Raw genomic sequence first — 13,161 nt, forward strand, 5'->3', positions numbered from 1 at the left:
TTTTCATTTCTGAAGCGCCATGAGCACTGAAAAGTGGACCTGTGCGCTGTACAAGTAGCCACTATTATTATTATTATTATTATTATTATTATTAAAAGGGGCGAAATTTTCGCATTTTCAGATATGAGATTGACAACTTTTAGACAATAAAAGTGCCTTATTATTAATTTTGCTCTTTAAATAATTGAAAAAAACAATTTCTACATTGGGCACGGGGGGGGGGGGGGGCGAATACTCGTTTTGTTCCCCCCCCCCCCGGGGGGGGGGGGGGGGGCTTAAGGCGCCCTTGGTCACACCTCTAAAAAGACAGTATCTGTAACGTTAGGCCTATAATTTTCATTACACTTACTGGACGAGATTCTATACTTTTACCTATGATTCGTCTTACTAGTACAATGTCTTTTTGGTCGTTGATTACAACTAGTTCATGATGTCACAGTGGTGTTGATGGTGACATCATAATATATGAGCACGCGCATTTCATGCAGGCGAAGATGCTAAGAGTAAATTACACACATACCAGCGCGTAGATACGCGCAATAGTGAGCGTGTTAGCTGCTGTGATAGAATTATTTCCTAGCAACCCTATTTTCTCATATGTCACGCACGCACAAACTTTGTATCAAGGATATATACGCGTGATTTGTATGTATTGTGATTGTGTTGTAATCTTCATGCCACAAACCAGTTAACCAGTTAATCAACAAGGAATTTAGTTCGCTGAAAGTTGTTTCAAACAAGCAAACTGCCACATCTAGGACAGGTCCATCGCAGTAGAGGAAACAATTAGGCAAAAGACATGATGGCAGTCTCACTGATGTCAAAACCAAGATGTTTGCTTGTTTGCATGGTTCTTTGCGTTGGAGTCTTAATCGGAGAAGTTTGTGCAGTCGATCTGTCAGAGTATTTCATCGCTGAACAAAACTACGGTCGAGAACGTAAGTCATGAACTCTAAAAACTACGGTAAAAATAGGCCCTAACGTTATTAGAATTGAGATCCTAACATTGTTAGTCATATATGACTAAGTGATACTTAGGGGGACGTAAAAAAACGGGGAAATGATATGCTCATATGCTCTAAAATACAAATACTTAGTGTGTCATTGTCAGTCATTGTCAGTCATTGTTAGTCATATTGTCCAGTGCAGTGGTCACGGTGCAAACAAGGGGCTTCTAACAATTGTTAGATAGACGTCTAACAAACAGTTGCTTGGTTAGACCTCTAGAATCTAGTCTAGAAAGTTATAACTTACAGTAGAAGTCTAACCTTAGATCTAACACTGTAACAGAAGTAACACACCAACAGCTGATTTTACACCGGTATAGAACGTTCTAGTCGCGTGGCCGATACTGCTATATGCCAGTAATACGATAGGAATCAGGTTTGAATAGTTCTAACACTTGTTCTATTCCTAGTAATCTACAGTAGATATAGAAATAGATCGAATAAATAATGCATTATCCACAATTCTTACAGACGGTTCTAACGTTGCTACTGGGAACCTAACAAGTCCTAACGAAATTAGATGCCTCTATTTATTGTATTGTTTCTAGAGTATTTACTATTAACTAGAATTCTAAAGAAAATATAACAATAGAGCCTTTGTTTTAGAGGGCTCTAGTGTCTAGTTAACTGGGTCTGTAGGCCCTACACAGCCCAGTAGCTGTAAAAACGTGACTAGTCTAGCTAGGCTGTGTTAGTGTTCTACTCCTACCGTAAAATTTGTGGTCTAAAAACAGTTAGACCAGTAGTGGCAGTAGCACAAAAAGCCTAACGTTACAATGTAACGTTAGATTTCCACTCTAGCTATAGAGTCAGTTAGGGTTCTAGATAGACTTCTTTTTTTCTACTAGGTTTCTAGCTACTGTCCAACAGTAACATAACTAACACAGTTAAAACTAAGTTAACATTAGAGCTCTAACACGTTACTTAGACATGAAGAAGATTCAGACAGAGCTTCCAAGTCTCGCGCATTCTGCGTGAGACTCAAGCATTTAGGGGCCGTCTCACGATCTCACGCTTGGCACCCATTTTTCTCATGCATCGGGCGAAGTCTGCAACTTGGGCCTATAATAATGAGCATAACTCAAAAGATTAAAGTGATACTAGCATAGTTGCAATTGAAGGTATATTTTCCTTTTTGTCTTTCAAAATAAGTAAAAAATAGTCACTTAAGTATGCACCTGATCGCACCATTAAGAGCTAAAAATTGAAAAAGTTCCCTAACGTGGGAGGCCACAGGGGGGAGAAACCCCTCCCACACCCTCGCTCGCGCGCACATTCGTTCGCCGAGATGCCGAATCGTGGCAATCTCACTCATAAAGATTTTTTGAACTTGGCATCCCTGTTCAGATGAGGTTTATACTTGGAGTTAAAGAGTATGGTCTGTATCACTTTCACTTCAACCTTTTTGTTATGGCTATCAACCCTATCAACTCTATAAACCCTTGGCTATTTATAGACGGTCTAGATCTCACGGTTAGATCTAGAGGTGTAGAGAATGTATAGGATAATCAGGATGTAAGATGTTTATCAAACAACATGTGTTTCTTCTGTTTGCTCCAACAGCTGTGGAAGGAAACTTGAGACTTGTCCATGGGAGGACGCCCAATGAAGGAAATGTAGAAATCTGGCATCAGAATCGCTGGGGTGGAATATGCGACTATTTATGGGATATTAACGATGCCAATATCACTTGCAAGCAGCTCGGCTTTCCACAGGCAACAAAAGCCTTGGATAGGGTAAATATAGAAAATTAGAATCTCAGAACATTGCATGCCAGTAACAGTACACAGAAGATTCTATGTGATGAAGCCACGTCTAGAGAAACCCTACGAGGTCTACTAATTGTTTAATGAAGGAATTTATGTGACATATTTCACTAGAATTTCTGGTGATCATGATGTTGATCATTGATTATTATCAATGTTATCATCATTACTCTTGATTTCTTTTTGCAGTGATTTTTACAATGCAAAATGTATACTCTTTTTGAATACATTGTGTAAAAGTGCATCCACGACCAAAATCATTAATACTGTGCCGGTTATTTTGTTGTGTTATTTTTTGTTGGTTTTGTGATGCACTTTCACATTTACTACTGAAATATTTAAAAAAAAAAAAAAACTCAGCACATGAATGATGTAGAGCAGTGCAGCTATCAAATTCATGAACAGTTGCCATGTCAAAGTCAATGTAGGGATTTTATGAAATTTCATCAAATATTCAAAATCATCACTGTTGGTCTTCTCTAAATATTCGGCATGTGTTTTATACAAAGTGTATTTTGTATGTGTTAATAAAGAGCATAATGATGAAGGTCTTTTTCTGAGATTTAACCACAGAGCCAGAAGCATTCAAGTGAGAACAATGTGAACTTCATGTGATTTCAGCAAAATTTGTATCTTAGTGTTGGACATAAATGCATGGCTATTGAGTTATTTCATTCTGTGTGAAGTACATTTTGTATCATAGTAAATGTCAGTATTGTACATGTCCTCTCAGGCAGCCATGAGTTACATACAGTAGGCCCTACCGTTTAATAGGAAGCTTATACCATGCAGTATCTTCATGCCAAATGTTGTCATACCTAGGCCTACATCTGTTTTTTTTATTACCCCACTTTATCTTATTCCAGTCATTCTTTGGAGACCAAACAGTTACCTTTTGGGCATATAAATATGGCTGCCTGGGAAACGAGACTAGGCTTGATGAGTGTTTTCATCGCCCATATGGAAGACCTGGCATTTGTAACACCCAGTGGGGAGCTGGTGTCATCTGTGAGCCAAGAGGTAAGGCTGTGTCCTTTTTTGTGATTCAGACCCCTTCTTTGGTGAATGAGATGCGAGGTTGCAGTTGATCCAAAGCTCCAAATTGGTATTTGGTAACTTGCATATTGGTACATTCAAGATCAAATCAGCAGCTTAATCCTGACACTGGGATCAAAGTAAGACAAGGTAAGAAAATTGTAGTAAGTAATGAGAGAGTAGTTGTCCGCATTTGTTTCTGATACATTTCATCTTCAACCCCCTGAGATCTCCACTTCCAGAAATCTTGATCATTGATGTAGCAGATATTGGTAGTTTGATGATGTTAGTGGTTATGGTGAAGAGGCAATTTGATAACTATGCTCCATCCTCAGAATTATTTGTGTGACTTCTTTCTTAATTCTGATTATAACAATTATTCACCTTGAAAATATTACAGTCATACTCGTGTGTGACCCAGAAGTTATGGACATACAAACTTCAATAGCACCAAACAGTTCAGAAATGAAACAAAATAGGCCACATGAAAAGTGGGTGGCTTGGCTATAATGAAACTCATATTAAAGTTCCGGATTCATTTTGAGTAATCTCTGGGCCATCTTATGGGATGACATACAGTATATGCTGACATACATAACATGGTTCAGTGGATACCAGCCCGAGGATATGATTACATTATATTCAATGTTCATATATCATGCAGGAGCAAGAGTACAGCTGTTATACTCATTTGCTGCTGCTGTGGTCACTGTCATTGTCACATGTAATACATCACAGTTTGTAACATTTGACAGATCCTGCTGATGGAACTCTGCGACTGGCTAATGGCGATTCTCCTAACGAGGGGACAGTGGAGGTATTCTGGTCTGGAGTGTGGGGCTCTGTATGCAAGCAAGAATTTGAGAAAGTTGATGGCAACGTGGTCTGCCGACAGCTAGGGTTCATCAGAGGCGTTGAAAGCTTTGGTGCTGATGTGAGTCATTTTGACGAGTGGTCGGTTCAAACCTCTCTTTTTTTTTGGGGGGGGGGAGGAGGGCATTTAATTTTTGCCTTAAATTATTCCATTGTTGGATTATCTTATACTAAGTCTTTTTTTGTTGTACATTTGTAGGCCCTGTGCCTGCCAGAATCGAGTTGACTTCGTCAAAAATTATAATTATTTGACTGAATATGACAGGAAGTTAAATGAAAGTTTTTGTGGGGTGAATTTTGAAGGTTTGTAGTGCTGTTGTGTGTGTGTGTGTGTGTGTGTGTGTGTTTTATCTTCATCAATGCCAAATGCATAACATTTTGGGGTGTATTTTCTATAAAAACCAAAGTGCAACGAATACCAGAAACACATTTCTGTTTCAAAATACCATTCCCTTTATAATTTGTCCCAGCAAGTGGGCAGCAAGAACAATATCATATCGTCTCAGGTTCGATGATAAACTTTGCTAACTCTACTTCCTTGGGCTGACTTTACTTCCTTGGGCAGTCAATAAAGGAGTCAGGGAATCTAAATGTCTTGCATCTCATTGGCTTCATAGATGTTCCCACAAGGTGTTGGTCCAATTATCGTTGATGATCTCACATGTGATGGTACTGAGACACACATCACCCAATGCGGATTACCCAACGGACCCTTTGGTCACAATTGCATCAAGTCATACGATATGGGTGTTGTCTGCAAGCGTAAGTATGAGTGTCTTTGAAATTGTTTCTACAAGATTTTCCACAGCTATTGATAAAAAATAAGATAACTACACAGGTAGTGCATTGAGCTTAAATGTGTTTTCACACCAAGATCTGAACCCTGAATTTAAGCCATTAACTTAATTCGTCAGTGCCAACTCCCAACCATGAGTATGGGTACTAGTGGGAGTCTTTTGCAACAGGGAGTGAATCTACTTGAACTCTGTACTGTCTTTTCTGTACCCAGCAAACAGAGAAGGGGATGTACGCCTGATGGATGGGTCAGGTCCCCATGAGGGAAGGGTGGAGATCTACCACGATGAGCAGTGGGGCACCATCTGCGACGACGGATGGGACTGGGCCGATGCCAACGTGGTGTGTCGACAGCTTGGCTATCGTGGTGCCATTAGGGCGACCGGGTACAAGGGGGTAAGTACCTACTACTCTATTTGGGACTTTCATGCTACCACTGAGCCATATTTGTTTTTTGATGAATTCAAACTGCAATGATGATGTCAATGATGAAGTGTCAATTTTACACGAGAAAAGAAATTCAAGGTACCTCTCTAGCAATTTTCCCCTGTTAAATAGCTTTCTATATCTTAATGTAACTCCCTACTTTAGAGTAGCACACTTTCCCACCTCCTTGGTAATGACTTCCAGGGTTTGGTGACTTACTGAGGAAATCCCTCACTCTCTAACAAGAAAGGTGTCTTGTCCCCATCCTTTCTCCTTCCACCTATACTTGCTTGCAGGAGGACTTTGGCTACACCTACATCCCCATCCACACCTCGTACATGATGTGCACCGGGACAGAGGAGGGCCTTATCGACTGCCACAGACGAGATGGATGGACGCACGCCTGCAAACATGTGGAGGATGCAGGAGTAGTGTGTGCCACTCAAGACACCGATACAATAGAAGTCCTGCAGAAAGACACCAGGGGTAAGTGTAAAATATAACACCACGCTATGACACAGTAGTGCTAAGGGTCTCTAAATGCTTCATGTGCTAACTATGATATCAATAAAATGATGATACAGTGTATTACAAAATAATTTATTTTTACGTGGTTGGTGCAACTAAGTTGGTGAAATGTCAAGGTGAAATACCTCATTGCTGTTAATGAAACCACATGTGATAGTTTAAATAAATTCGTTAAAGGAAGTTCAATTCAGACTTTTCAAGAAAAATGGCAAGGTACATGAGGGTGACAGTCATACTGCAGATGACTGCAACCCCATCTGACTCGAGTTTGCCGTGATAGATGCAGCTGTGATTGATATATCCTAAAGTTGTTGGAATACCACAGTAACTGATGTTGACTAGGGGGTGCATCATCTTTGGCTCAGCTCAATGATTGATGTGCCAATACACCTATATGCCATCTGTCTTGTTTGCAGTTCGTATCGTTGGGATAGGAACTGGCATCGGCCGTGTGGAGGTCAGCCTGGGCAATGGCTGGGGCCGTGTGTGCGACCCAGACTGGACCGACAATGATGCGAAGACTGCTTGCTACCACGCAGGGCACGGGGTACAGTCTCCTTGCTCATTTTTTTTTTTTTTGTCTTCATTCGTTTTTTGCTCATTTAGCTTGCATGGTGCAACAGTCTTTCCTTCTCAACTTGAGTGATTACTTTGGGTATACAACCGAGCATCGCACAACAAAACTCCACTGCTACTGCAGTTTTAAGCATGAAAGAATGGAATGAAAATGAGCATGGATCTATACTAGGCAAATATTTTCACAGCAACAAGCACAGGACTTATGCTTTGGGCCATAGTTATATGTTGCTATTTAGACAATAATGAAATTTGATAGTTCATAAGTACATGTTTTGACAACTTTCTAATACTCCATGTATACACAAAGTTGGGCACAAGAGCGCTCCATGAACAGAGACAGAGCACACTGATATCCATTCGATGGGCTTTAAATGTTAATGAGCGTTTGTGCAGGACTCGGAGCGCTTCAAGAGGACTCTTGAACCTAGTCTGTTCATAGAGAGCATAGAATGCTTTGAGAGCTCTCCTGGTGCACTTAAAGTGCCCTGTATATAAATGGGCATCTATAGGTGCGATATTGAATGGTAGCTCCAAAATGGGCAGCTTCATGCATATGAAAGTCTAGCTGTCACTAATGTCTTTTGTTTCTGTATAGTGGGGAGAAGACACACGAGCAGCCACAAGTAGTGAAGTTTCTGCTCCCAAGGACAAAGATATGCCTTTCATCCTCTCCACCGTCGTCTGCTCGGGTGTAGCCAATGAAACCCTGCCGGAGTGTGAGCTAACAGTGTCCGAAACCTTCTCGTGCACGACTGGTGATGTTGGAGTCGCTTGCGAAGGTTTGTAGATTCCTCTTCACGACGGGTTAATGAAATTGTTGTATCCCATCAGGTAGACATGATGCTGACCGTAAGCAAAGTTAAGAACAAAATTAAACACATCGTACATCATATCCCCTGATGCAAAAATGATTACTACAGTGAATTTGGTCTTGTATATGTGTTTGCTAGCTTGCATCACAAAACCGACAAGAAGTCACCTTGAATGTCTTTTTTTTTAAGGCCACATTTTGAGAAGAGAGATTCTTGGCTCTTAAGATAATGCAATACTTGTCACATCTGGATGTTTATCTTGAATTGAAAAATATCAACAACAACAAAATCCAGCTTGTAGGAATAATACTGTTGAGGAAATGGGTTTGAACATTATGGGTCTATTGAGACACTAGACTCCCTCTTCATTGTGCAAACACAAAAATGATTCAAAACTTCATAGCAACCACTACGAAGGTAGGGATCATCAGATTAACCTGCAAGTCCACATGCTTGTTCAGCATGCACTATTCACAAGTATTTCAATCTACCAATGCTACTGCAAACTGTTCAAAAAAGTTGTTTTGTGGGCTTGAGTACACATAGATGTACTTTGTGGGTGTTGAAGAAAGCAGGTTATAACGAAATTCTGGTTACAACAAAATAAAAATTCAGGCTGCAACATTATCGGCTTTATGTATTTTTATTGTTTAATTGTTCGCTTACAACAAAATTTCGAAAGAAAACTGCCGGTCCCAAGGACTTCGTTATAACGGGAGTCCACTGTAGTGATCCATTACATACCTTCAAGCCTTTTGGGAAATAGCTTGCCCCATGTGACTCTATGTGGGTCTTGTGATGCATGTCACATCTGACCCTGCAGTTACTCAACCTATTCATAAGCATTTGTATAAAAGTTTGAAAAAGCTTGAGGATGGACATCAATACAAGTGTGTTTCTAAAAGTTGGTGGAGGCAGAGGGATGGCCAGGCTACCCTTGCAGCTAATTACATATATTCTTGGGCCTCACAAGGATTGATGCTCGATGATTCAATGAAACATACCCGCAAAGTAAAGAGTGACAATTGACACAAATGTTTGTGTTGCAGGACATACGGCGCTATCGTCTGGGCTCTCTGGTGCTCTGATTGGTGGGGCCGTCGGTGGCGGTGTTGGTGGCGTGGCCGTCGTCGGTGCTGTAGTCTACTACGTAAAGGTCGTGAAAGCGTCTGCAGCCGTTTCCGCCGCTGCCTAAGCCCTGACAATTGACATTGCAGGACATTGCCTGCAACAACTTCAACCCAACACAATAGAGGGAAACGCATAGCTGGACAGAATAACGCAATTTTTTTTTTCCTTTTTACTATTAATGACGGGCATCATTAATCAGAGTGCATGGAAGCAATCTACTTACAACATGGCCACAAAACAAGTCACAATTAACACAAATTTTCCCAATTAGCATGAATAACTGCCTGGATCAAACTGTTACAAGTCGTATGATACATACTTGGCTTTCTGAAATGACGATTGAAAAGCCTAGGACAGCCGAGGGGTTGCACTGTATTGCCAATCTTGAAAAAGCCTCAATTGATGATGGAAATACACCATTCAAAGACTGGCAGTTTGCCAACCATCAACTGTGAATTATTTTGTAAGCGACAACAAGAAACTGATTTTTGTAGTCTGTAAGTACAGTTCTGTGAAAAAAAAAGAAACTTTTACGAAGGTAATACATGATGTAATTACCATGAAAAGATACAAGATACAGAATTTGTTACACCTTCAAGCATTAGTAAGATATGACTGATGATAAAAGATGAGAAGAAATTGACATTTGCGGCCATTGCTGTGAACACAGTTTTAGTTGAGGCATTATTTTGCATGAGATATTATTTATGTTCCCTTGAAAAAGTGAAGTTTGACATCAAATTGAAATTAAAAAAAATGAAATTGAAATATTTGTCTGCGCTGTATGTGTATATTCTTGCTTAGGATCTAAAATGATGGCATTCTTTTTCCCCTAACCCTTCTTTTGAACACTGCAGTCCAAATACACAAAGGACGCTGAAATTTAGACCATGGACTTTAATAAGTGTGAAATAGGCGTACCTCTGACATGCGCGTAGCAAATGCGCATTTGTTACTGGACTTCTGTTGCCGTATGCAATCTGTCGATTGTATTCACGCAGAAGGAATTTGCATAAGCCATGGTTTAGATTTAAACCACCTTCGTGAATTCGGGCCTGCATATCCGAGACGGTGGAAATGGTGCACTGTAATGCACATGATTTCAGAGCCATTTTCCTCATTTTCCTGTGCTGTCTTGCCAACAGCTGCAGCAGCATTTGCATTTATCTCTCATGCCTTCTTTTCCATTGATGTTTCCTGCACATTTTGATACTCATTTTGTGGGGGTCGTACATCAAAACAACCGGTCACATGCCCATTAACATGGGCATGTTTGCCACCGACTTGTGTGTTATCCAATACCCAGAGCTAACCTGTATTTACACTTTCACAAGTATACTCATTGCGGTACATTTTCCATTTGTAAAACAGAACATCATGGTGTTGAGATTAAAAGCAAAAATACAGAAAAAAACCAAACAAGGATGTACATGGGATTTTCAACATGCAAAAGTTGAAACAAAAAACAGAACGGAACATGCAAAGGTGATTTTACATTCCTATGACAGCCTTTGTGATATGATAACAAATTTTAATCAAATGCCCTTTCAGACTGCAAATATGGACAGATTTTGAGATATTATTAGACTTGAAAATATTGAAAATAAAGTAGGAATGATAAGAAATTTGGGTGGTTAAAAAACACAAATGAAAACAATATCACTCATAATATTACAGTTCTTTGCGCACATAGAGCAAACTATTTGTGAGATCAATGGCGGGTGTAGGATAACAAGCCATGGGCAAGTAGCTATGCCCGTGTACTGCGAATGGTGACATGACATTTGCTCCTGCGACAATTGCCCCTCTCATTTTCTGTAAGACTTTGGGTAGGGTTATGGCTGTGATAGGGTTTTAGGTTTAGTTTGATGTGAAGATAAGGATTAGTGTTAGGGTTATGTTTGTGGGTTTTATAGAATTTACGCTTGGCCTTACTAGTGTGCAGATATTTCATGGGAGCAATTGTCGCATGGGCATAATATGTCAAAGAACCACTGTGAACAGGACTCTTACATGATATAAAGTACACATGGGGCATACATAAAATGTTGATAATGGCTGCCACGAGTTTACCACAACATGATGATAAGACAGAATTGCTCTAATATCCAAGAAAAACAAAATAAAACAAAACAACTACCTGAAATCAGATGCCATTAACCAAAAGTACATAATGTGTAGTACAATGTTTAATTTGTCATTCAAATGTACTGGCCAACTTTACCAGCCCAGTGAGATACACTGTATCTGTATACAGGTACAACCTAATCACATTTATGCTATGCCTTCAAGACTACTTGTGTGGACTAGCACAAAGCTGTAGATATGTCCATGACTGGACATGTACATGGATCAGACACTCTATTTTGCATATCAAATTATGAATAGCAATACTTGTAATAAAACTGAAAGAAAATGATTAAGATATCCATAACCATCAACAACAGCAGCAGGATCATTATTTAATCAGCATGAACAGACATCGTGAGGAATGATTACAGCCAGTTATCACTTTCCTTTGTGTGATAAGAGAATGATGCGGAAAGCATCAGTTTTGTGTAATGCAGCATATTATACTAAAAACATAGGCAGGCCCTATTGGATGGAATCTTTTGTAGCTTGTAGGGGTGTCCATGCCAAAATCTTTCTCTTTCATCCCTTGAACTTTTTGAGGTCTGCATCATCACTAGGGATTCGTTTTGGGGAAAATACATCATATTATGCAAAGTTGATCGCAGAGGTTCTTGTCTAACAAACAGCAAAAAAATGTGTACCAAAAAATCTTGGTGACACAACTAAAAAGACACTTTCTTTAAAACTTTCACACAGTTTTGAAGATATCTCTGCTGAATGCTTGCCTTCACAAAGGCTTTAAAAGAGGCAATTAAATCAAGGCAACCGTGTTTACATAATACCCCAAGCGACAACTGGGCATAGTCATCAGTGTGTAAAGAAAGCACCCTGAAATTGAATATATATATATATAAGCACAATTACAAAACCTGTAACCAATAAGCTACCCAAAAGAGAAAGTAGAAACAGAGAAACATAATTGCAACTTGGAAAGACAGCAAAAATGTAATGATCATTTCAAATGTCTCTGTTACAAAATCTGAACCCCACCTTACAATACACTGTATTTGTGTTTAATCTTTTCTATGCCAATAGAATGTAATTAATAATTGAATGAGCACAAATTTCACATATATACCTATGGACAGGAAAACAATGTAGCATGCAGAGCGAGGGTTAAAAGGCCACTAATTTGCAACATGACTTGAAGTCCCTTCTGTGCAAACAGATGCAGAGCTTGACATCTCTCGAACATGAAGGAATCAACTGGGAGAATGTGAAGGAAGAGCATGGACTAGACTTCACATGATTGGCATCATGGACAATTTTTATTTTCCCAGCGAAATGTGAAATACATAACATTGATGTATTCATCAACAATGTATATGAGCAGTGTAATACATTGTACCCGCAATGTCATAGCTGCGTAGACACAAGACTTTGTGTGGTTATTCATTGACATTACCATTATCATTATGCTCGGGCACCTTGTTGGTGACTACAAAAGCATATTTTGCTAAACAACCCCTTTTTTTTCTCCCACTTTGGATAGATTATGTGCAGACTAAACCATATCACATAACCCATGCCTTTTACAAGAGATTCACTGTCACTTGCCAGGATCACACAGTCACAGTACAAAGTGTACACAGTATGTGCCATAATACTCATATTCCATCTTTGATAGACCAGAGTTTATGCCAGCCAAGATACTTAAAAAAAAAAAAAAAAAAAAAAAAAGGCCTGATTTCAAACACAGTTCCCAATTTCATCTGTTGACTTCACTGCTTTGATCACAACAATGATCTTCTCTCAAGGAAAAATGCTCTTGCATATTCTACCGTGTGCAATCATCATTACAACTACAGCAATCACTACATATTACATTACATTGCACAGGGACATACTGTTAAAATTCACATTTAATACCTCTGAGAGGAAAAAATTGTGTTAAAGACCCTGCATGTAGTGACCACCTGTCTAACATGGCCAGCAGTCACATAAACTGTCTTCTCTGAACGGTGTCATCAACTTCACCTCAAGTTGACGTCACACAAGTCTAAAAAAAAAAAAAAAATATTATAAAATTTAAGAAAAAAAAACCTACCCCATGTGAATATAAATGTGTTAATTCAT

At 39.4% G+C, this 13,161-nt stretch overlaps 1 protein-coding gene across 1 annotated transcript; it reads left to right on the plus strand.

The window, feature by feature from the left end:
* Positions 1–799: 799 nt before the first annotated feature.
* On the plus strand, positions 800–9,016 carry LOC139728227 (egg peptide speract receptor-like). Its single transcript, XM_071639190.1, has 10 exons — positions 800–938; positions 2,571–2,743; positions 3,640–3,793; positions 4,564–4,742; positions 5,299–5,443; positions 5,691–5,872; positions 6,199–6,388; positions 6,847–6,977; positions 7,605–7,788; positions 8,871–9,016. Exons 1-10 carry the CDS (start codon positions 800–802, stop codon positions 9,014–9,016), a joined length of 1,623 nt encoding a protein of 540 aa, XP_071495291.1.
* Positions 9,017–13,161: the final 4,145 nt, after the last annotated feature.

The sequence above is a fragment of the Diadema antillarum genome, unplaced genomic scaffold (genome assembly GCF_040938485.1).
Source record: "Diadema antillarum isolate AM-2024a unplaced genomic scaffold, OU_Dant_1.0 seq00000170_RagTag, whole genome shotgun sequence".
In the NCBI taxonomy this organism is placed as follows: domain Eukaryota; kingdom Metazoa; phylum Echinodermata; class Echinoidea; order Diadematoida; family Diadematidae; genus Diadema; species Diadema antillarum.